The 26306-nt window shown below is 39.9% G+C and overlaps 1 protein-coding gene across 2 annotated transcripts in view; it reads left to right on the top strand.

The window, feature by feature from the left end:
• The window catches only part of LOC132092244 (polypeptide N-acetylgalactosaminyltransferase 14-like), a 64694-nt gene that overhangs the window by 19499 nt on the left and 18889 nt on the right, over positions 1 to 26306 (top strand). For both annotated transcript variants that reach the window (XM_059498406.1, XM_059498407.1), the window contains exons 3-6: positions 10450 to 10548; positions 18406 to 18473; positions 18601 to 18666; positions 21086 to 21207. In XM_059498406.1, the coding sequence (XP_059354389.1) occupies positions 10450 to 10548; positions 18406 to 18473; positions 18601 to 18666; positions 21086 to 21207 (355 nt within the window). The remainder of the gene's footprint in view (positions 1 to 10449; positions 10549 to 18405; positions 18474 to 18600; positions 18667 to 21085; positions 21208 to 26306) is intronic.

Here is a 26306-nt window from a genome sequence, read left to right as displayed (position 1 = left end):
TGATGCAGTGTGGTCTGAGAGCCCGAAGACCACGGGCATCCAATAAAGGTCTCCGGCCTTGTCCCTTACGCATAGAGATTTCTCCAGTTTCTCTGAATCTTTTGATGATGTAATGCACTGTAGATGATGAGATTTGCAAAGCCTTTGCAATTTGACGTTGAGGAACATTGTTTTTAAAGTTTTCCACAATTTTTTTTACGCAGTCTTTCACAGATTGGAGAGCCTCTGCCCATCTTTACTTCTCAGAGACTCTGCTTCTCTAAGACAAAGCTTTTATAGCTAATCATGTTACAGACCTGATATCAATTAACTTAATTAATCACTAGATGTTCTCCCAGCTGAATCTTTTCAAAACTGCTTGCTTTTTTAGCCATTTGTTGCCCCCGTGCCAACTTTTTTGAGACCTGTAGCAGGCATTAAATTTTAAATGAGCTAATTAAGTGGATAAAAGTGTAAAATTTCTCAGTTTAAACATTTGCTACGTTATCTATGTTCTATTGTGAATAAAATATTGGCTCATGTGATTTGAAATTCCTTTAGTTTTCATTTTATTAAAATTTAAAAAAACGTCCCAACTTTTCCGGAATTCGGGTTGTAATATGTTGTATATAATTTTGATTTTTTTTTTCATTAATCATGGTTGTCAACTTGCCAACAGTAATTATCATTAAAAACAATGCAAATATTGATTTACACATAAATTGTCTCTCCTTGCATACTCAAATGCTGTTTTTTATTTCAGAAAGAAACCGCTCACCATGAGTGAATTTGTTCAGAGGAGAAATCCCCCATGCACTCCTCAACAAGCAGCCATTGTAACAGATGCCATACTTAATATGTTGGTAACTGACATGCGGCCAATGTCAATGGTGGAAGATGAAGGATTAAAAAAAATGGTAGGCACACTAAACCCAGGATACATTCTTCCCTCAAGGACCCACTTCACAAAATTAATGGAGAGGAAGTATCCGGAGGCATTCCAAAAAATTAAGAGTGCTATAAACACCACCAACAGTAGAATGGCTTTAACTACTGATATATGGACAAGTGTTGCCACTGAAGCTTACCTTGGCATTACATGCCATTACATTGGGAATGACTGGAAGATGACATCTGTCTGCCTTACCACCATGCCACTCGAAGACAGACATACCTCAACCAACATTGCAGAGTGGTTGGAAGAAGTAGCAGTCAAGTTTGAAATCCCTTCTGAGAAAATTTTTGCCATTGTACATGACAATGGTGCGAACATTGTGGCTGCTGCAAAATTACTGGAGGAGAAACATGGGTGGAGCAGTATACGCTGCACTGGCCACACCTTGCAGTTGGGGATTAATGCTGCATTAAAGAACACAGGCATTCAAAGAGCTGTTGGAGCTGCAAGATGTCTTGTGGAGCATTTCAAAAAAAGTGAGCAAGCCTGCAGCAAGCTGAAAGACAAACAGAAACAAATGGGCACACCTGAGCATAAGCTTGTTCAGGATGTAAGTACTAGATGGAACAGTACATTCTACATTATTAACAGACTGATTGAACAGAGGTGGCCTGTAACTGCAACTCTATCTGACCCATCCCTCACTCACAGAGACAAACGCTATCTTGACTTGAAACTAGACCAGTGGAGTCTGCTTGAAGAGCTTTGCACTGCTCTTAAGCCATTTGAATGTGCCACTGTTTTTATGAGTGGGCAGGAATATATAACAGTCTCTTCATTGCCTCCACTTGTGAAAGGGCTCTTGAAGTCCACTGAAGGTGCTGCCTACGATTCAGCTTCAGTGAAGTCCTTCCAAGTCACAGCAGTTGAGCAGCTTCAAAACAGATGGAAGGAAACACTCTTTGATCAGGTAGATAATCCTGTGGTTCTCTCCTCTGCTCTGGACCCAAGGTTCAGAAGACTGAAATTTCTGTCACCTGAGCAAATTATAACCGTTCAAGCTAAAGTGCAAGCTAAAGCACTTGCAGCAAGAAGGGAGATGGTGCAACAGCAAATTACCACCTCAACCATAAGAACTGCAGCTGAACCTTCAACATCTTTGCTTGACTCACTCCTTGAGTCTGGAGGCAGCAGTGATGAAGAGAGCAGAGAGGAGAAAGCTGAGGAGGACCTCAACACTCAAATAAGAAATGAAGTCCTGGCTTACTTTGGTGAGAGGCCCCTAGCCAAGGAAGAAAATCCTTTGGATTGGTGGAGAGATAATAAAGATAAATATCCCACCTTGGCAAAATTAGCTAAATCCTACTTGTGTATCCCAAGCTCCTCAACACCATCTGAGCGTTTGTTTTCCGCTGCAGGTAACATGGCTTCCAAAAAGAGAGCCAGCCTCAGCCCGGAGCATGTGGACATGCTGACATTTTTGCATTCCATTTCAAAGTTTTGGAAGAGTGAATAAGAAACATGTTCTTATGAACAACACTGAACAGTGACCGTTTTCCTCTTCTTCTGCATTCTACCTCTGTATCAAACAGTAACGTTTGTTTATTATTTATAATTTTGATATTTCAACAAAATACGCTGCTTAATATATTATTACAAACATCTTTGTGTCCTAATTTTATAATGTGAAGTTTATATGAGCAGCACAACTCAATATTTTGTTTTGTTTATATTTTGGATATTTAAAGAAGTTTTATTGTTTAAAAACTGGACAAACTTTTGTGTTTTAAGGTTTAAAATGTAAAAATTAAAGATTATATTAGTAAAACTCAATGTGTGGCTTTTGCTTTTTTTAAAGTACACTTTTAAACATAAATACCCTGATTTAGGGTTTTATTTAGTTATAATAAACAAAAGAATCAAACTGAATAAAAAAAAACTGTATCCGATGAATCGAAAAATAATCGTCCGATTAATCGATTATGAAAATAATCGTTAGTTGCAGCCATAGACAAGTTGCTGTCTAATATAACACCCAGATTTTTGACTGTAGAGGAAGTAACAGTACATCCGTCTAGTTGCAAATTGTAATCTACAAGATTCTGTGTACTGTTTTTTTTTTTTTGGTCCAATAAGTAATATTTCTGTCTTATCCAAATTTAATAGGAGACAATTATTGGTCATCCAAGCTTTTACACTTTTAACACACTCCGTTAGCTTAGATAGCTGTTAGCTCATCTGGTCTCATTGAGATATATAGCGGAGTATCATCAGCACAACATTGGAAACTATTCCTGTATTTTCTAATAATATAATCCAGGGGCAACATGTATATTTAAAATAGATGGGGACCTAGGATGTGTGTGTGTGTGTGTGTGTGTGTGTGTGTGTGTATATATATATATATATATATATATACATACATGCATACAGGGCTGGGGAGTAACAAAATGCATGTAACGGCGTTACGCATTTAAAATACAAAATATGAGTAACTATTTTGTTATAATTACATTTTAAATAAGGGGTAATCAGATTACGGTTACATCTGAAAAGTATTTTGGATTACCAAATTGATTACTCTTAATTTTAATCTCATTTCTTAATTTAATACTCAAGTAAACAGTCTTGAGATTTTAACCAATACGACAACAGATTCTCCATTGAAAGAAAAAAAAAATGCATGCAGCAGCCTGTTCATTTAGCAACTCCCAGTGAGCGTGCATACATGTTCATCATCACGACACAAAAATTATCCTAGAATTCACACTTTGCATTCAGTTAACAGATCCAAACAAATAATGCATTAAATAAGTTTATAAAGTCAAACGATAGCTTTGTGCCTCACAGATGAACTTGAAGTCTTTATTTATTCGAAATGTTCAAGAATAGATCATCATTGGTGCGGTAACGCAAGTTCATGATCCGATTCGTGAACAGATGATTCTTTTGAGTCAATCTTTTAAAATAATCATTTATTTTGTTTAATTAAACCAGTGTGGAAACCAATGGTTCACTAACTGGATAGATCTGTGTTTCCCAAAAGCAAAGTTAGCAAACTGTGGTTGTTTAATATAATGACCTATAATGACATTACAGTGAGAAAAGAGCCCTGTCAATTTTGACCCGGCGATTTTGTTCCTATCGCTTCTCCATAGAGAGGATTATCATCAATTAAAGTTTGGTCCATTCATTAAACAAATTTATTTTATAACTTGGAAAACTGTGACAGTTGTTTTGACTACTTTTATTATGTGTTTGGTCGTAGGCAGCAGAGGGCTTGACTGCCACAGGCCCACCCACTCTGATGACAGGCCCCCCCAGTTTATTATACAAATATAATATATGTTAAATAATTACGGTTTCATCTATTTTAACACAATTAGAGAACTATTATAACATTTTGAATAACTAAAGTAAATCAAATGTGTTTTTGCATAATTCTTGATGAGTTTGACTGACAGCAGTGTTCGCCAATTGTTGTAACAACAGTAGCTAAAATAACCTGGTGTTTAGTAAACATCATATGCAGACTTTTCTGAAAATTGCAGATGTATTTAACAATGTGGGCCCACAGACCCACTCTTTTGTCAATAGAGAAATTTATTTATGAATGTGCCTTGTCAACTAAAACCTAACCATGGGTTATTCTCAATTGCACAGGTCTCCAGGTATGTGTCAGGTTTATGCAAAATCATCTAGAGAGCTTTTGAGGCCTCTATAGCAGTGCAGTGTTATTCTCTATAAAATAATTCATGCAGGGGCTTGGAGACATTAGAGAGAATCTCCAATAAAAGGTGAGGCGGCTCATTATGCAGACCCAGTGCTCTAATGCTATACTATCTCTCTCTCTCTATCTCTCTCTTTCCATGGGGGGTCTATTTTCTGTGTAGCCTTAATTTCTTCCTTCCTCTTACATGACTAAAATGGCTTTGTAATTGCAGTAGGAAGTTGAACACCACACTCATTGTTCATGCTGTTGTTGAACATTTGCACTCAGTTTACAAATTCCTTCAGGTGTCTTCAGGCAAGCTTAGTTCTATCAATGTGGAGAAGGCACAAGAGCTACATTTAATGCTGAACTGGCAGAGGAATCAGTCAAATACAGAATGAGATTTCACTTGTGGCAAGACCCTGGTCCTTTCAGTTAGCCTGGTGGCTGAACCTCATTTTGCTGCAGAGAAAAGAACCACCACCACAGGAAATTAGCATAAACCTCAATTCAGAAGGACTTCCATTCCTCAAGGGCTAATAACTGATAAGCTCAGGCACCAGGAGCTTTGCAAATGTTTTTCATTAAAGCTGCCAATTATTCAGTACAAAAAGAGGCTTCCGAGTCACTGTGATGAAACACCGGGCAGGGGTCGCAATATAACCATATAGTAAAGATTGTCTGTAGATTTAAGACTAAACCATTACAGTCTGAATTGATGAATTCCACTTCAAAGTGAAGATTCTGTAAAGTGCACTTATGTTTCTACAGTCTACTTGGCACCTTCTTTCAGAAAGTAGGAAATTTGTTTGATAATTGTTACGTTTTATACAAAAGTTAGATGGTGTGTTTTTTTTTTTTTTTTTTTTTTTTTTTTTTTTTAAATCCTCAGATGATTGGTCATATAGCTGATATAACATCCCAAAAGCACTGGAACTTGGTGGTGACTCTTTCTGCTTTTTATGAGCGAGTCATTGAATCATTCATTCTGTTGATTTGTTCAAACACTGATTCATTCAGGAACAAAACAGCTTGACTTTATTTATGAGCGAGTAATTGAGTGAGATGGAAACATTTAAATGTGACTGACCACATTTTGTAAACCTGTCACAATTTAATTTGTTTCATTCTAACATTCTGCATTCTAACACTATAAGTGCAGCCCAAGCAAAAAACTGAATAATAAAAAAATATGATATGACCCATTTAAACTTCATATTTGGTCTGAGATAATTTTATGAATTCTTGGATATCCACATTTGGCAGACATTTATTGTTGTAAATATACCTTCACTCCTTAATTTAGCCGGGACTGGCCCCCTTTATGACCATTTATGTGTGAAATGTTACTGTAATTCAGTGAGTGATGGCTGCCGTTTAATGACATTCAAGTAGCCAACAAGTCAATGGTGAAACTGTAAATCAATCCAATGTTCACATCTGCAATGATATGAAGCCATTATGCTGAGCACCCATGGACATTTGTATAATTTCAAGGAGAGTGTCATGAAAAAAAGTAAAAAAATTTATTTTATTTTATATAGGTCTAATGGATATTTTGGTCCATGTACTGTATGTGAGTTTCATTCTCATCATGGCATGCTGTCTCCCGGGCCTTTCAGGCTTGCCAAGGTTGAAGCGGTGTCACTCAGTTCCCTAGAGCTCTTAGACATCCTATTGTGTGTGTATAACAAAAGCAGCATCTGAAGGACGTTCACATCTTCGCAGAGAATCTGAGACATGAATGCATATTTTTAAGATAAGTTTCCCTGTCAGGTCCTGTCATTGTTCTGTGTATAATAAACAATAAAACATATGCAAACCAGAGCAGCTTATTTAATTAACTTTTACTGCCTTTTTCCTACTGTAGTTGTCTTTCTCTCTCTCTCTCTCTCTCTCTCTCGCTCTCTCATGTATTTATTAAGCAATGATAAACACTACAGCAACACCATAGTGCTGTACAAATATATATACAAATAAAAAAAAAAAACATACAAACTTAAGGTTTGAACTAAAGGTAAGAAAATAGGATTTCAAATTAGTTTTAAACTCCTAGACCGATTTTGAGGCTTTTACAGATGAAGGTTATTCCATAGCCTAAGTCCAACTATTGCAAATGTGCGATCACCTCTGGTCTTTAACCGTGATTTAGGCTGAGCCAAGGAGGGGTTTATTGTCGATCTCCGACATCTTATTGGTTTATTTTCTTTTAATAAGTCAGATAGATAAGGGGGTGTCAGGTCATTTAAGGATTTAAAAACAAATACCAATATCTTAAAATCAGTTTTATAATGCACTGGTAACCAATTTAGAATCTTTCTTTGGAGTAATATGATCTCGTTTGCTAGTCCCCATTAGAAACCTGGCGGCAGCAGCATTTTGGACCATCCGGAGTAGTGATATAGAAGACTGGGGTAAATGTCCAAACGTGATAAAACTATGGCATGCATGGCTCTTTCAAGATCTTTAAATGATAGGCAAGACTTAACTCTAAAGAGAAGTTTTAAAGGGATAGTTCACCCAAAAATGTTCTTGAATCGAGAACGAGTCAATCTTTCGTTCGTTGCCTGGCTCGGCTTGCTGTTCATCTTCAGTTCTCTCTTCACAGCAGTTCAGTCAGTGTACTGTTTGAGTAAATGAATTACTCCGGGATATTGGTTTATTTTAACTCCGAGGGAGTGTCAGCCACATTAAAAAAGTTAACAGCTTAAGTCATTTGTGGATTAATGCGTATTGGAGACGCGATCAGTTTAAAACGATTCAGTTTGATTTGGTGAACTGGTTCAAGAAGAACCGTTAAATCGAATGATTCTTTCGTGAACTGGATATCACAACACTGTAGTGTTGTGAACGTGCTCACAACAGACCCGGAAGAGAAGACAATGCTGAATAAAGTCATAATTTTTGGACAAAATGTATTTTCGATGCTTCCACAAATTCTAACTGACCCCTCTGATGTCACATGGACTACTTTGATGATGTTTTTATTACCTTTCTGGACATGGACAGTATACCGTACATAGGTTTTCAATGGAGGGACAGAAAGCTCTCGGACTAAATCTAAAATATCCTAAACTGTGTTCCGAAGATGAATGAAGAGGAGGTTTTACGGGTTTGGAACAACACGAGGGTGAGTCATTAATGACATAATTTTCATTTTTGGGTGAACTAACCCTTTAAATGGAAAAAACTTGACTTAACTACTGTTAATCTGTTGGTCAAATTTTAGGGAGGTATCAAAGAGGACTCCTAAATTTTTCACAGTAGGCTTAATGAAGGAGTTCAAATATCCCAGATTATGGTTTAGATTAGCCTTATTCACCTAAGGCCCAAATACAATAACTTCTGTTTTACTAGAATTTAAGCATAAAATTTTAAAGACATCTAAGTTCTAATGTCCTCTAGGCATGCAAACAGATTTCCCAAACCTTTTGTGTATTGTGGCTTCAGAGGCAGATATATTTGTGTGTCATCTGCATAGAAATTAAATGACACTCGGGGTTCTTAATATTACCTAGTAGAAGCATATACAAAGAAAAAAAGGTTGGGGCAAGAATGGGCCCTTGGGGAACACCACGGGTGTTTCCTATCCCCATTGAGAATGTTCTATCACAAAGGAAGGACTTTAAACCAGCTTAAAGCTTTGTCTTGAATACCAACATATTAAGATGAGAAATAAGAATGGTGTGTATCAAATTTACTCTGGTCCAATAAAACTAGAATAACCGATTCCCCTGAGTCAATCGACAACAAAATGTAATTTAATACTCTTTGTAAGACAGACTCAGTTCTATGATTTATCCTAAAACCAGACTCAAATTTTTGTAGTTGCAAAAGTGCTGATTTCTCTAAAATATGCATATCATACGTCATGTCATATGAAGTACTTCCATTGGTGAAGCCATATGTTGTGATTTTTTTCCAGCAGTAGCAATCTCAAGGAAAGTGAGCTGGATACTGTACATCATAATGAGAAATGCTAAGACGACACTTCCAGTTCCCAGTTTTCTCAGGGAACTTGCATCCATCATTTTGGTGAATTATCAAGTAAACGGCAATATGCTTCCCCTCTCCTAGATGTTGTATTCTGACAGAAACTCTAATGATGGTCTGTGTTTTGCTGTTTAAAGCACAAATAGTGTTTATTACACAAACTACATAGTGAAGTGTAAAGTTTTGCGTCCATTCTCCTCTAAGCTCACAATCAAACTAATAAAAATAACATACAAAACATATACAAATATTGGGGTAAAATGGTAAATTAGTCTTTGCATCAAGGACCTTGTGAATTATGTTTTGGTAATGCTGCCAAGGTAATTCACTTGGTTTTGAAACCGAGCCAGGTAGCAAGACAGCTCACCAGATTGGAACAGCGCCATTAATTAGGCAAGCCATATTGAGCCCAGAATGAAATATACATTCACTTAGGTGATTATGATGCAGGTATGCTTCTACTAATATTTACTATTCAAACTCATTTAAGAAGGTTTGAATAGTGGGTTTACACAAGACCACCTAAAATTTTTTTGGTTTAGTAATGAAAAATGTAGTTTAGTGATGTTCACAGATATATGTGCTTGTTTGTGCAAAGATAATGAATGGTTCTGTTTAATGTCAAAGGAAGCCATAACAATAAAGCACAGCAAAGACCATCCATTTTTTTTTTTCAATTGCCATTGGTTCTGGGCCAATTTTAAATAATATAAAATAATTTTCAAACACATGGTTGAGTATACTTTGAGAGCTGTGCAGACACTGCTTTGTGCGAGATGGAGCGAAAAGTGAAGTATACCTGGGCCTGTAGTGGTCAGCTGCTGGAGAGTGTGCAAAAATAGAAATTGCTGATGAGATGAAGAAAATATCTAGTGGAAGATGAGAACAGATATTGCCCAACCCTAACTGCATTAGCAGAGCATACTTTCGTAAAAAAATGTATATTAACTTGAATGACAATTTTAACAACAATGTCTAAAATAGGTGTATCTATAGATCTGTATCTAGAGATCATCTTGCACCCCATCTTAAAGGTCAGATGTATTTCTCTCCATCTGTGTGAAAATGAAGTCTGTTGGGAGCCCCCCATCCTGTCTGAATCTAGGACACAATCTCCCTACAAAGGCTGTCCTGTCGGTTTTTATTCTCTGTAGGCTATTCTCATATGCCAAGGCCAAATGGCTCAGTGGGTAACCTGTTATTCCCATAACTGCTTTTCAGTAGTCGTTATACAATAGGTTTATTTTTTTAAGTCGGGAAGACTATGTATACTTTATCACATAACACTGAGCCATTTTGATCTTTAGTTTATTCTTGTCCACAGACACTATTTACAACCAAAACCTTGAGTCTCTGGTATTCCTGAGGTGGAGCATTGCAGGGTAATGTCTGGTGTTTACCGCAAGCCAGAATGTTCATCCTCAACACAAAGTGCTTTTTACTGGCCCACTTCTTCTGCTTTTTGGGTGAAGCGAAAATACTATTTATTTTTAATCAGATCCTCCATTATTTATGCTTTCCTCTAAGTTCTGCCTGCTGTCCTTTCCATTCTAACCACATGTTCCCCTTTCCTCCACACAACGGGGTGCTGTTTGCCTGTTAACACAGGCAACATCTCTCTTAACCATGGCCCATGTTTTATGTTGTCTATTCTTAAGTGCTCACTGGATACTTAAGCACCCCAGAAACCCTTGCTTTACACATTTCAGCAGTTGCTTTTGTTCGCCATATGCTAAGGGATGACTTGACCTCCAACACATTTGATTATTAAGTAGGTGTAAAATCAGTAAAGGTTTTGCCACATGTTAAACTTGATGCTTAATTAGTACAACAGAGGCTCATTATTTTGGCTCCCTCCTGTCTCCCCCAGGTGTACAACACTGCACTATGACCCCAACCTGCCATCCACTACCATAGTGATCACGCTTCACAATGAGGCACGATCTACCCTTTTGCGCACAGTTCAGAGGTAAGACTTGGACTCAGTACAATCCATCAGTACAATTCTTATAAGCTGCTGCTATGCTTATTTGTTCCTTTTCATTTTGTGCCACAAAGAAAACATGTAGCTTTTAGCCCCTCTTGAGCTACATAAAACTAAACACTATTATTTCCTTTAGCCTTATTCACTTTCAGACAAAATTTGCAAAAATCGCACCTCACTGGGTAGTACTCTCAAAGGAATGACTTTGTATGTTATTTATCCCTAAAAGTTTCATAGTAGTATCTTAAGGGTACATCTTATTTTTCTAAAGTACTAATATGCATCTTTAGGGGTAAAAAAGGTACAAATTTATGCCTCCAAAACAAGGACAATCTTGAAATCCAAGCTTTCTTGTTTAGCTAAATAACATTCTACGTTTCTTATTTATTTGGTTCTATTATACATGCTTGCTTATTTCCAGTTTTTTATACCTATTTAAACTTTATGTAACTTATTTATTGTTGTTTTTATTGGGCATAGGCTGCCCTATAGCATGGTGTATTTTTATTTATTTTAATAATAAAAGTTTGTGTTTTAAAGCATGCCGCTTTTACAAGCTATTTAAAAGCCAAGGAAAATGACCGTCCCCACAGTGATACCGGTGTTGTCGCACATGGATTAACCTGTGGGAAAGTTTCCTCAATGCCACAACCGTAACAGAAATTTGATGCAGTTTTACTTAACACATAAGGTTCTTATTCATAACCAGGATCTTTTATTGCTCTGTCTTTCAGTATCAAATGATCTGCAAATCCAGCGTTGAACTGGCCCTTGTTAATAAAACATTTGTCATTGAAATGATGGGAAAATACAAACACACGTGCACAACTTTGTTGCTGCCACGAAAAAAAAATGCATCCACTGTTCCCATAATGCTGGGTTCTTTGGAAAAGCTGAACAAGGGTATCTTTCCATCACAACCAAAAATAAACAACTTTGAAGACGTTCTTCTAGAGCTAGTCCTGTGCAGCACTGCTGACGACTTCCATAACCAGAATGAAGAAAGTTGATAGGAGTGCTTTTGCTCTCATTTTGGTTGATGTGTACGCACATCCTTCCAGGAGAAGTGCCCATACAAGGAATTCATACTTAAAAAAAACTTTCAAAAAACTTGTACAAACCTTGAAGGAATGTGATTTGCTTTTACTTTCATTGAGCCGTGAGAAAGGACATGAGTTAACACCATTAACAATTTTTTTTTTTATTGATTCATGCAATTGAAGTTTCAGTGCCGTATTCATGCGTTTTTCTATATTCTAACAATAATATGAAAATTAAATGTAAAGTTAAAAAAAATAACATTTTGAGATGAAATATGACCCAGGTGTGTTTTTATTAGATTCAGCCAAAATCAGCTTTTGGAGCATTAACAGTATCCAGGTGCAGTTTGGCTCCTGAGGCTGTGGTGAAGGGATGTGGTGTGAGGTGTTTTGCCCTGGAGTGTGTGGAATCTAAACTCCACTCACCACACATTATTCACAGCAGCTCCCATACAAAGCAGAAATGACTTCTGCCCTGCATTAACCCTGAACCTTTGTTATAGTTACCAGCCATTTAACAACAGCACCGATAATTAATAATGTCAAAATATCCTGTAGATATGCTCCATGATGGCAAAGCAGTATTAAACCTTAACTTTCTATGACCTTTTTCTCATGTGGGGATTCTCTTATGCACATGAAGGCACACAAACATCTCTTCACATGAACGCTCTCATAGACTAAGTATTTATACAGAGTGGGTTTGAAGTGTAAGCCCCAGGCAGTTTTTGATAGGTGTTGCTGCTGGCAGAGGTAATTACTACAGAGGAGTCTTAAGAGGTGGAAGAGAACTTTCTGAAGCATTTCCTGGTTTTTCTCCAACTCTCCTTTCAGCTACTTATCAGGCAAAAGTGAGCAAGCGAGAGAGATGTGAGAGGAGGTATGGGGAGAGGCTTTTTCTTAACCCCTCAGGCATATGATGTGATTGATGGCAAGCAGCTTTATTATTTGCATCTGAAAGCAGCAGAGAGTTTATGCTAACTTACTATATAAATTGTAAATAAGTTTTATTCATAAAATCATTTAAGGACGAGATCCTTCATATTTTTTTGCCATGTAAAATGTTATTTCAGAAAAAAATAATTTTTACAACTTTTGCGGGACTCATAAGGAAGTTTTGAAAGTTACAGTATACTTTTATCAATAAAATTAGATTTGAAAGAATAAGAAAATGTTGAATCCTCGTATAACTGTTGTCTAATACACTTTGTTTTGTATAAATTACTTTTGTTCCTCTTTTGTAAGTAGCTTTGGATAAAAGTTTTTGATAAACGAAACATTTAAATGTAGAGTAACTGTTTTAAAGTAGATACTAAGTTGTAGTAACTTATTTCAACAAGTAACAATGCAGTAACTATACTTTTTTTTTACCAAATACAGCACAATAAAGAGCCACATTTTCTGTTTTCTGACACGGTTCTATGGTTCAGATGGGCATCAAAGCGTAAGATGGGCATCAAAGCCAGTGTGCTGCCCTGCTCATACAAAGCCACCTACAAAAACCAAAAATCAACAGACTGACATTTACTTTCACAGTCGGTACAGCACTGTAAGGAAACGGCAGCATTGTTAAAAGTGCTTTTTTTTGTAATTAATCTTTGAGCAATTTTAAAACTGAAAGAGGGACAGTATTTCAAAAGAATACTTAAATCAAGACTAATCAGCATGCAGTCACTGTCACTTGAAAGCAAAAATGTCTCCATGAAAAGTATTAAAATCCAAGTAGTGTGTATGTAAAATGTTTGGATTTTTACAAAATTCCCTTTTTAAGCCCTTAAGTGTCACCCCCCTTTTTTGGGGGTAGAGCTGAAAAGGGCGTGTCCAGATTAAAGGTGCCATCTGTCATGTCTGGCAAAAAAATCAAGTCATACTCCACATTCCATACCAGATGGGGGCAGTATGCCTCAATAAAGTGAATTGGTCTACTCTAGAGTAACAAACGAGAAACGGAATAGTCTCTATGCTCCGCCCCTACCTTCACAACAACCCTAGAGCATAGCCGAAGCCTATAAGACAGCGGTTCTCAATTGCAGTCCTCGCGCCCTACTGCTCTGCACATTTTGAACGTTTCTCTTAGCGCTTCAGACATTTGTTCTATTCGAACATAAGTGCCCTGCGAAGTGTACATCACAGGATATTCAGCCATGATTCCAGTTCGAAGCGAACTTAGCTATATGTTCCAATCAAAGTGCATTGAAGTGTGCAAGACGTGAATTTAAATTGTATCGATTTACAGAGGTATATGATGTCACAGTTGTCCATGTTTAAAGACGCTGCACAGCACAAATCAGTGAATGAATGTTTCGATGTGAGGTAAACTTCAACAGATTTCCCCTGCTCAGGGAGTAGGGAGCAATGAACAATTGGAACACAGTTCATGCACGGAGTTCATTTCTAACGAGCTGATTATCTGAATCAGGTGTGTTAACAAAGAGAATCGTGCAAAATTTGCAGAGCAGTGGGGCGCGAGGACTGGAAATGAGAACCGCTGCTATAAGAGGACGTTTTGCCTCCAGAGGAACGTTGGGTGATGTCAAGTGATTTTGAAACATGACATCTTCAAGCTATTCACCGTGAGACACGCAATTGACTCTTTTCACACGCTTTCACGCCACACATCAATTTTCTCACGTACAGAAAAAACACGAAGCAAAGAGGACACGGAGACCAACAGACTAGACAGAGCAGGTTAGTTATGATATAAAAAAATGGGTAAGTTATAGCTAGCTAATTATCAAACGCAGCTATGGTTAGCCATCGCTAACATTAGCACGTTTATCGAACAGCCTTCGATACATTTCTATGTTATAACTTCCCGAAAAAAAATACACAAACATATAAAACAAACTTCTAGCGAAATACTAACAGCATCTAACTTACCAATCCAAAAGAAATGTTGCAAGTTCGGTGTCGAACCTCATTTCTTTCAGGTCCATCAGTTGTCTCCAGCGATTGAAAGCAGTGCCGATGTTTACTCTGGTTCGGCTCTTTTTCTTATCGGATTTGATTTGTGATTCCGAGCGCGGTTGTTTCCCTGTAGCGGGTGGTGGTCTCTTGCCAAGGGCTTCAGTCATCCTTCCGCTCTCTTCGCTGAACTGAAATGAAGTAGTGGGCTGTACTTTCCACACGATTGACATCAGGTTAGATTACGCCCACAAGCCGTGCGAGTTATTCGTGTATTGCAGGTTGGCTGGTGGTTATGTTGCCCACATACCGCCTCCCATGGCCGAATATGGTATTACGACACCTGTCGGGCCGGGGCTAGTAATGCTAATGCTAATTAAGGTTGATATCTCTGCAGCACTATAACTTGACATTTTTTTAATGAAATCATCGACCTTATTTCTTCTCATTCTTTTGATGCGTGTAGGTCATTTTTTGGATATTTTTACCTCAATTTTTGCACATGGCACCTTTAAAAATTAATGTAATTCTGGAACGGTTTGGAATATGAACCTAATTTTGGGCTCGTTTTTAAAAACACACTTGGAAGTTTCTTGTACATGTGAAAGAAGTTGAATAAAATTTAAAACAAAAGTTATAGGTGTTTAAATTTGTTGTAATAAAAAAAGTAATGTAATATTTATTTATATTTTATTAAAAAAAAAATAATAATAAAATGTGTTGATTTTAAATTCATGTCAAATGACAAGCCTTAAGTCTAAAGAAGTTGTGTTCCAAATTTGACATTGATATCACAAAAAATGAGGTTTCTGTGTTATTTTTAGTCGCTATACCAACAATGTCCACTAGGTACTAGTCATGCTCCTTGTATGATTTGTAATGGACGACTGATTTGATTTACAATTTTTTTTTTTTATTCAAACAGCAATAAAACATTCTAGATAGGTTGTAAGTGATTTTTTAATCAAGCATAGCTACTAGATTGTTGTTACAGAAACTTCACAAAAAAGTTTATTTCATGTATGATCATACATGAAATTGACATGCATTACATTTTTTACTGAATACTTGCAACATCTATCATACATATACAAATATACATATTCAATTTATTCTCAAAGTTTTTGATAAAAACTAGAAAAGATGTTTTGTCTGAATTATTGGCAGCCAAAAAAAATAAAAAATATATACTTTCGTGATTGTATGTGTATGTATCAGCTTTTTGTAACAAAAGCCAACAACTTGGTGTTTTTTTTTTTTTGCTAAATTTTCTTGTCACAAATTAATGAATTACTGTCACTACATAATTTTAAATATAAAACAGTGGTCAAATATGAAAAATACAATCTCTAAGGTCTCCAATGATAAGAGAAGTAAGGTAAACCTGAAGAAGGTTGATCGATTAAAATGGCAAAATTGATTTAGTTTATATTAGACTTGTATTAGATTTTCATTCCTGTTCGAGGGAAGAAATATTTTTTTGTGAGGTGAAATATGAGGATTCAAAGTTAATTTGAATTGTTTAGGTGTTTACTTGTGTATATGTGTGCATTTGAATCTGTGCGCATATGCCGTACATAGGAGAACTGTGATGAATGTGTCTCACTGACTCCATACCTGTGAGTGCAATGCAAAAAAAGGCTTTGAGGAGGTGTTTACTCTTCAACTCCACAGCAATGAAGCCCCATTATCTCCCTCCATACCTGTCTACAAAAAAACTACTTATTTATCTCTGGGACTTTGGTAAGCAGAAGAGCTAACACTGGCCCAAAATATTTGCAATTATTTTTGTGGTACTGTTTTACAGCATTATGCATGATGTTCTTTTAATAGTTTGAAGATAATCGACTGAATAGTATAACAAATTAATTATTAATAATTCAGTTTTAATCAATTTTGGTAGCTAGTAATACTGTCTTTCCATAAATGGATCTCATGTGATGATGTTAAAGTGAATGTGAATAGTGACCCATAAACCCATAAAACTGAGTTTAAACAAAGTCCTCACCGAGTTATGGTGCATGTTCTGAAACCACATTTAAAGTGCCCCTATTATTCAATTTCCAGTATTGCCTTTCATGCAGTGTGTAATGTAGTTATATGTGAACGTAAACAATCTGCAAAGTTGTAAAGCCGAAAGTGCACGGTAAATAAAATTGTTTCCCAAAATAAAGAATAAACTCTGTACAGACTAAATGAGACGTTAGTACTACTTCTGTGACGGCTTCACAAGGTAACACATTTGCATAATTCATGCATATGTTCTACGTTGGTCGTCCTCAAACAATTTGACCCACCCTCAAAGACATAATTTTACTGATGACTGCTTCTCTAATCTGGGGGAGTTCAACACGGGATTCACAAAGTGCTTGCTTTTGATGGCTCAGTACCTAGTTTATTTGAACCGGCTTGCTCCACTGAATCACAACCTGTAAGTATGATAAATAATAGATGTTTATATTTTATATTGAGCGTTAAAAATGAGTAATTATGGCAATGGGCATATCGTTTCTGACAAGTGCTGTATGCGGTAGACCAGTCAAAACAGACTGGGCCATCTGACCAATCAGAGCAGAGGCTGACTTAAAACTGCTTCAAACCACTAGCATAGCCAGAATAGAGACTCTGGGTGTACATCAGAATAACTGGTTGTGCCCCATTCATTGTCAGATTAATGTGCAACTGACTGTGCGTATCACTAACGTTAAAGAATAGACTGGGCTGATGTGCTCGACCCAAAACCGTAAAACTATATGAAACTACTATATTTAAACGTATTTATTTATATACCTCTTTATCACATTAGTAGACATCTGCCATTTCAGTGTCTTCTGATTCAGCAGATTTTTTTCTGGCAGCCAGCTGTGCCTCAGAAGTCACACCTGTTGCTGCTGCGCCCGGAGAGGGAGAAAGATCCCTTATCGGGTGTAACGTTAGGCCTTGTGTTTGGCTGTCCATCAAGCTGAGGTTTTTTTCTAAGAAATTAAGCAGGGAGCTCTGCGACACATTGCTAGCCTAGCAAGGTTCAGTCAAAGATTTTCTACTGTTAAGAATGCTTGGCAAAAGTCTCCAAAGATGCTGAGTTCAAACTTCACAGTCAGCGGCTGTTTTTAATTGCATTTTAAATTAACAAACATTGCAAGTAAACAACATTAGCACAAGTTTAGAAAAAAAAGATTTTATGAAGACTATAAAAATTAATTCTGCATCTATTTTCAAGTGTGCCAGCTGCCACTTTGAGTGGCACTGGCCCACCCTGACACTCCCGTGGCTACGCCACTGCTTCAAACAAATCGTTTCAGAATTTTTGGAAAATTAGGTGATATTTAATCTATATTTTGAGAAAATCAAAGTGTTTTTTGACCTACATGCATGTAAACCTTTTGTAAGAGACTCCCAAAACGATATTCAGAACCTTAAAAAATGGCATAACCGGGGCACTTGATAAGTACGTGATCTATTATTTTTTTTCTTTTAAATAGTTATTTGAGAATTTTCAGAATGACAACCTCCTATATGTGAATAAACTGGCCATTATGATTACATTTTCTGTATTTTAAGTAAAAAATGTGTATGAATATGTATGTAGGCATGTGGTATTATTATTTATATACAATTATAGTGTTAATTAATGTTGAGGTTTTTTTATATTTTAAGTTCATTTTAGTTTTTAAAGTTTCAGTAAATTTAGTTTTTTTTATTAGTGTTTTTTAGTGTAAATTGCAGTACTTAAACTAATTTGTGTTAGTTGCCAAAGTAGCATTTCTTATTTTCATTTAAGTATTACGTTTTTAATCTAATTTTTTTTTTAAATATTTTTATATTTTATATATATATTTTTATTTTTTATTTTATTCCTATAAGCATTAATTAAATGTTTAATACTGTTTCTCTTCAGTGTGTTGAATCGGACTCCTTTGCATCTGATTCACGAGATCATACTGGTAGATGATTTCAGCGAAGATCGTGAGTATTGTGCATTACAGCATATTTGAATTTCTATGTTCGAAAAAGTACAAATTCATATTCTAATGTCATAAATGCACATAAATATTTCAAATAAATAAATTTAAATATTTGTTTTCCCTTATAGCAAATGACTGCCTTCTTCTCACCAAGTTGCCCAAAGTAAAGTGTCTTCGCAATAAACGCAGAGAAGGTAGGCCAGTAACAACATCTGTCACTCTCTCCCTCTCCCTATTAATTCAATATTTCATTTTGGGGCTGGCAACACACCTGTTTGTAATACCATCCAGACTCTTAAAGCAGCTGTTCAGCTTTTCACCTGTGTGCTGGTGAGTGTTTTAGCTGCAGGTGGTGTGTTACTGGGAGAGTGATGGTGAACAGACTGTGAGGAAGATTACTGCACTTTGATTGAAACTCTGACCAGTGTTTCACACTTGCTTACATGTACTTGTTGCACAGGTGGAAAACAGAGCAGATACAGGTTCGCTGCCACATTGACTCATACTGTCATCCATATCTTTCCATTCAGATGAACCGATATGTTGAATCTAGATTGAGACACAGTATAGATTAGTTTGCAAAAAGCTTGCATAGACATAGATTTACACTCATGATAAAAAAAAAGCAATTAAAAATCCATTTGTAAGCAGAGCATTTTGATGTGCATCTAACTGAAAACAGTTTGTCTTAAACTGTTTTAGCAAATATTGATTTTGCCACTGCTGTACAGCTTGTGGCAGATTTTATGTCAGCTATTGTTCAGAATGGCTGTCCAAGCCCTTAGAGGTTAAAATGCCCACTTAATATTTGATGCAATCCCATTAGCATGGTTTAACAACATTGTGGATGTTGAAAGGTTAAGTCATCTTTATGGCTGGTTAGCTTTTTAGTAAATTAAACAGGTCGAGCTTTACATAAATTTCCACGTCCAATTTGCATTTAAATTTCTCATTTAGTTTGTTATCACTGTGCTGTTAATGTCACTGGGACGAAATGCATTCAGACGTTAATATCTGGATTTTCATATATTCTGTAGGTAATATGAGTAAGGCTTCCTTGTTCAGAACCCATGGTCGATGTTCAACAATTTAACTCTCCACAGTGTTATGGATGAATGCAGGGTTTTATTTAAATAATATTAAGGCATTTATTAATATTCTGAGTATTTTGAGCTTTTTCATTATTTGTATATTTTTAGTTTAAGCTTTAGTAATTTGTTATAGTTTTGTCTTTTTTTCATATTTCTATGTAGCATTAATTTTATTACTTAACCAAGGCAACATTTTAAATTTTGGTTTTGTAAAATTTAAGTTCAAGTTTTTTCTTTTAACATTTTTACTTTATTCCAGCTTTATTTTAATTACCATGAACTAGGGCTGCACAATAAATCGCATCAGTAAAGCCGGTTCTGTAATCAGCAGTAAATCACCTGCGCGCGTTCACATGGAGCAGCATTTATTACACCGAGCCGTTTTTCACTGACAAGCTCCGCAAAAAACACGATCATATGTTGCTCATGTTTTGAGCAGCTTGTCAGTGAACAGCGGCTCTGTGTAGTAAATGCTGCTCCATGTGAACGCGTGCAGGTGATTCCTTCCTTTAAGCAATTGGACTTTGCCTGGCAGATGATGAAATTAGCAAACAAATCCAACAGACTTAAAGTAATAGCACAGCTCTTCTAAATAAGCTTGCAAATAAGCTAATCAGTAATGTCCCTGGCTAGTTATGTGCACAAGTTTATTATTGGGGCTTAGGGTTTGCTCCCTAAACCAAAGTATGAGCAAGCACCAATAATAATGATAGTATTAATTAAAATAATAATGTAATGTACAGTCATCATTGCCAAGAAAAAAATCTAAGTTCATATTAGTAATGACCAGCCAGTTGCGTTTCGAGGTTCCATTACACACTGTCACACATTGTCGCATAGACTGCATTGATTAATGCATAAAACCCCTGTGCAGCCAACTCTGTACAAGAGAAAATTGTTAAAGGCATTTAAACCCTATTGTCGTCCCGGAGCTACAAACAGGGTGTGCGGTTCTGCTATGTTAACTCTATTAGCTGTAGGTGAATGTAATCTCTGCCATTCACTCACTCTCTCACTCTGTCTTTCATTGTCTGTCTTTTTTACTCTCTCTTCCTTCTTCATCTGCCCAGCGCATACACAGTGGCCACACCAGCCCAATATGCATGCACACACAAACACATCCTGCTCCCAACAACTCTGTAGAGGGTGCGCTCACCCATCTGGAAAATACAGCCTTATTGAGGATGAAATGGGATTTTTAATTGGCTGAAGTTGCTGTGCAGCGTGAAACTTAGCACACGAGTCTTGCACGTTTACAATTATTATGCATCTTCAGTCAGGCTCTACTGATTTAATAGCTTTGCCTTCATGGAAAAGCTTCTTGCTTTGATTTCAATAATAACCATAAGGCTTTAATTGTCCCTTCAACTAATCAGATTTAAATGGCTGTTCTCATATCTTTTTCTGTGAATGGGATTGTTGAGACGAGTGTTTGTCAGTTTAACAGGCTTCTCAACAGATGTAATGCGCAGCTGTGATGGACCGTGAATTCTTCGTTGTCTCTGATCTGTGTGTGTCACAGGACTGATACGGTCCAGGGTTCGAGGGGCTGATGCTGCAGGAGCCGGGATCCTGACTTTTTTGGACAGTCACTGTGAGGTCAACAAAGATTGGCTGCCTCCACTGCTGCAGAGGGTCAAAGAGGTACAGTTTTACAATTATTCATATTGTGTCAAAAGTCTGAGCACTTCTACCTGGATTCTGTGGAATTGTCTCCTTTTTAGGTTTATTATGAATAGGAGAGAGTCAGCAAGCCAAAACAGAGGCGGCACTGAATGCAGCACTGTTTGCCAAGCACATGCATAAATATCCTGATGCTTTGTTTTGTCTGCTAGCAGAACTTATTTGACATTTTAGCAGTAGATTTCAAATAAATAAATAAAAAATCTTTTATTTGGCATATTTTGTGCATATAAAACTGCCAGCAAAACCCATATCGCAAAAAATAAAAAAGATATTTTACACCACAAAAAAATTGTGATTTTATTTACAATCATTGCTGACATTAAAACTAAACTAAAAAACTAAAAATATTCACGATTACATTTTTCAAAATGCATTTCACAGGCAAGTTGAAGTAGTTTGAAAACGTACTCGGTTACTAAACGTAACCTCGGTTCTCTCTAGAAGAGCGAACGAGTACTGCGTCTTAGCTAAGACGCTACGGGAAAAGTCTCTTTTCACGAAATACTGAAGCAAAAAATTATCCTTAATTTTGTATTTTTGTAAAGCGCATTTGCAGCAGTACACAGCCATAGACGAGACGGCTCGTTCGCTCATTGGCTTGTTCTGCGGCAATTCTTCACGCCCTTCTTGCCACTTCCCGCCAAAACGGGTGTGGCCCAACCTATAAAAGGAGCTCGAAAAGGCTGACTCACCTGATTTATTTCATCGCCGAAGCAAACCAGAGTGAATCGTGCGCACGGCAGAGAACGCAGTACTCGTTCGCTCTTCTAGAGAGAACCGAGGTTACGTTTAGTAACCGAGTACGTTCTCTTATGAGAGCTCTCTCGTACTGCGTCTTAGCTAAGACGCTACGGGAACCCAATGTAAAACGCCGTGCGCGCAGGGATCACACACCAATTAACCTGAAGCAACGCCCAGGATTTACAGTGCACAGTCACCAGAGGGACTCACAGAGAGTCCAGGACAGAAAAGGGAAAAAGCCCTCCGTCCTATATCTAGCAGCATCCGTAGATGCGGCAATATGACATCACACAGCCGAGGCAAGGCCTGACCAATGTGGCAATGCGGGTCTTACGCAATACTGCCCATATAACAGTCGGCAGCGCATAGCGCCCGTGAACTCAGAATTCCCCTCAGGGCCCTGATTCGACTATACCGACAACAGCCTTGCTTGCAAGGCGGGGACCTCCAGGTTATAGAACCTGATAAATGTAGACGGCGAGGCCCAACCTGCCGCCATACATATATCCTGCAAGGAGATCCCAGTAGACCACACCCACGACGAGGCGGCGCCTCTTGTGGAGTGTGCTCTGACGCCCAACGGGCACTGAAGGCCCCTGGAAGCGTAAGCTAACGCTATGGCGTCAACTATCCATCTGGATAGAGTCTGTCTCGAAACAGCCATTCCCTTGGAACGTCCACTGAACGAGACAAACAGCTGCTCCGTCTACCGAAAGGCAGCAGAGCGAGACACATAAGCTCTTAAAACCCTGACAGGGCAAAGAAGACTCGAGTCTCCATCCTCCCCTGACACCGGCAGGGCAGACAGGGCAATAACCTGAGCCCGAAACGGTGTGTTGAGGGATTTCGGCACATAACCGTGCCTAGGTTTGAGTATGACCCTTGAGTCATTGGGCCCAAACTCCAAGCACGACTGGCTCACCGCGAGCGCGTGCAAATCACCCACATGCTTCACAGAAGCGAGAGCCAACAAGAATACTGTCTTGAACGACAGATGCTGAAGGCTAACCGATTGGATAGGCTCTAAAGGGGGACCCTTCAAGGCCTCCAAAACCGCCGCGAGGTCCCACATAGGGACTGACGGAGGTCTGGGAGGATTCAGCCTCCTAGCTCCTCTGAGGAACTGGATGACTAAATCGTTCCTTCCTATTGACTGACCGGACGCCGTTTCAGAAAACGCCGCAATGGCCGCCACATAAACTTTGAGCGTGGATGGGGCTCTGCCCTTATCCAACAGCTCCTGTAGGAAGGAGAGGACCTCCGTCACCTCACAACTAAGGGGTGAATAACCTCGAGCTGTGCACCAGCTGGAGAACACCGACCACTTCGAGGCATACAGACGTCGTGTCGACGGAGCTCTATCCTGAGTGATGGTATTTAGCACTCCCACTGCGAGATCAGCGGGTAACCGTTGAGCGCCCACACATGGAGGGACCACAACTCCGGTTGAGGGTGCCAAATCGAGCCCCTGGCCGCATTATTGAACATCTCGTTTCTCTCACCCGTTCTATCACCTGCGGACGGAGGGAGACAGGAGGGAACGCATAAAGCGGGCAGCACGACCATCTCCGTGACAGCGCGCTTTCGTTCTTGGAAAAGAACGCGGGGCAGTGAGCGTTTTCGTGGGACGCAAAGAGGTCCACCTCCGCCATGCCAAATCTCTCCCACAACAGCCGGACTGTTTGCGGGTGTAGAGACCATTCGCCCGTAGGAACATTGCCTCTGGACAGCCTGTCTGGACCCAGATTCTGCAGTCCAGGCACATGCACTGCTCTCAGCGAGCGCACGTTGCGCTGAGCCCAAAACAGGAGGCGTTCCGTCAGCCTGCACAGGTTTCGGGACCCGAGACCGCCCTGGCGATTTATGTAGGACACCACGGACATGTTGTCCGCACGGACTACGACGTGGTGATCCTTGATATGGGGACAAAAGCGCGTCAGCGCGTTCTCCACTGCCAGCATTTCCAGGCAGTTGATATGATGGAGCTTTCCCGTTCTGACCATAGGCCAAAGGAAGGTCTGCCTTCGAGCAACGCTCCCCATCCCGAAGTGAAGGCGTCCGTCGACACCATTTTCACACTCGGGGAAGTCCCCAGGCTTACACCTGATCGGTACCAGCCGTTCGCTGTCCAAGGTGCTAGAGCCGCAACACAGCTCTGATCGACCTTGAAATGCAGCCGGCCAGACGCCCACGCTCTGCGCGGCACCCGAGCCTTCAGCCAGAACTGCAGGGGGCGCATGCGGAGCAGGCCCAGCCGCAGAACCGGAGATGCTGAGGCCATGAGACCCAGCATCTTTTGACAGTGTTTGAGCGACACGGTCGCGCCGCAGCGGAAAGAACTCGCTGCGCATTGAATGCCCATCGCGCGCTGTGGTGACAGCCGCGCCGTCATGGAACACGAGTTCAGAACTATACCCAGAAACAGGATCGTCTGACTGGGGTTCAGCGAACTCTTCGCCCAATTGACACTGAGGCCGAGCTTCTCGAGGTGATCGAGTAAAACGGCCCTGTGGTCCACGAGCTCCGCTCGTGATCGGGCCAGAACCAGCCAGTCGTCCAAATAATTCAGCACTCGTATGCCTCTGAGTCTGAGAGGAGCGATCGCTGCATCCATGCACCTCGTAAACGTACGAGGAGCCACGGAGGACTGTAAACTGGTATGCCTGGCCCTTGAAGGCGAATCTCAAATATCGCCTGTGGTTTGACGCTATCGGTATTTGAAAATACGCGTCCCTCAGATCTATTGACATGAACCAGTCCCCTCTGCGAATCTGCGCGAGGAGTTTCCTGGTCGTAAGCATTTTGAAACTGCGTTTCATCAATGCCTTGTTCAGCTGTCTTAGATCCAGTATGGGCCTGAGACCCCCGTCTCTCTTGGGCACCAGAGAGTATCTGCTGTACAGCCCCCCCCCTCGCTTTGAGCTTGAGACACAGGCTCTACAGCCCCTTTGCTCAACAGTTTTGATATTTCGGCCCGAAGTATGTGTGCTACTTCTGTTTTGACCGTAGTTTCGACGCGCGCTGAAAAGCGCGGAGGGCGTTGAAAAAAACTGTAGCGATTAGCCTCTCTTTATAATGCCTAGCACCCAATCCGATACCCCTGGAAGCGCTGACCATGCATCTGCATGAATGGCTAAGGGCTGGATGCGAATCGCGCTCTGTTGACCGGGCAACGGCGGCGCTCTGGTGTGCTGCGCATTTGAGGCGGGGAGCGCGCTGATCACAGCGGGCAGATCGCTCCTCCTCGACCCCGTCCCGGCGCTTAACCGACTGGGGGAAGGCTGAGCAGGTCCCGTGGGACTCGATATGTCTGCGAGTGACTGTGGGCTGCATATGCCACTTTCAACTCGCTGTCTGCCTGTGCAGAGCGTACGTGCACGGGCCTCGTTTTTACAGAAGCCACGCGCCGTATGTGACATAGTGTATGTGGGCACTGGGGAGTGGGCACGTTTACTATGCGGCGCGCTCGACCGATCTGTGTCGATCTTATGTGCGCGAGCCCTGTGTGCAGGGCTGTGCTTACATGTGGAGATGGGCACTGAGGAGTGGGCATCGTCACTGCATTTATAGCACCATCGGCCGTGGCCGGACGAGTGTGCACTGGTTTTGTTTTTTGTTTTTTACAGAAACCACATGACGCGTGTGACATAGTAATTGTGGGCACTGAGGGGTGGGCACGCTTACTATGCAGTGTGCGCGATCGACTTGAGTCGCTTTTATGGGCGCAGGCCCTGTGTGCAGGGCTGTGCTTACATGTGGAGATGGGCACTGAGGAGTGGGCATTGTCACTACATTTATAGCACCATCGGCCGTGGCCGGACGAACGTGCACGGGTTTCGTTTTTACAGAAACCACATGACGCATGTGATATAGTGATTGTGGGCACTGAGGAGTGGGCATAGTCACTACATTTATAGCACCATCGGCCGTGGCCGGGACACCAGAAATTACACCTTTTTCGGGAAATATCTGGGTAGCCGTGATAACGGTTTTCGTGTGCAGGCAAGCGGGCAACCGTACAGCGTTGCAAAAAACGCTGAAACCGTCACAATCTCTGGAACTGAAACAGCGGCGCGCTTAGGTGAGAGCCCGGCCACAGCGGAACTCGTACACCGGCGCTTCGATGAAGCAGCCATCGTGTGTAGTGCCGACGCAGCGTCATGCAGCATGCGTAGATGGCTTTCCTAGGATGGTTCGGGGCTCCCGGCCTCACCGTAATCCTCTGCAGCGGTCCCCGCGGCGCGGGGCGACGGCCAGTAGAGCGAGAACGGGGGTCTCGAGCTGCGTTGCTGAAGCTGTTGTGATAACGGCTTTTG

Source organism: Carassius carassius, chromosome 18 (assembly GCF_963082965.1).
Source record: "Carassius carassius chromosome 18, fCarCar2.1, whole genome shotgun sequence".
Taxonomy (NCBI): Eukaryota; Metazoa; Chordata; class Actinopteri; order Cypriniformes; family Cyprinidae; genus Carassius; species Carassius carassius.
Note: the sequence above shows the minus strand (reverse complement) of the source record. Positions and strands in the feature narration are given on the sequence as shown.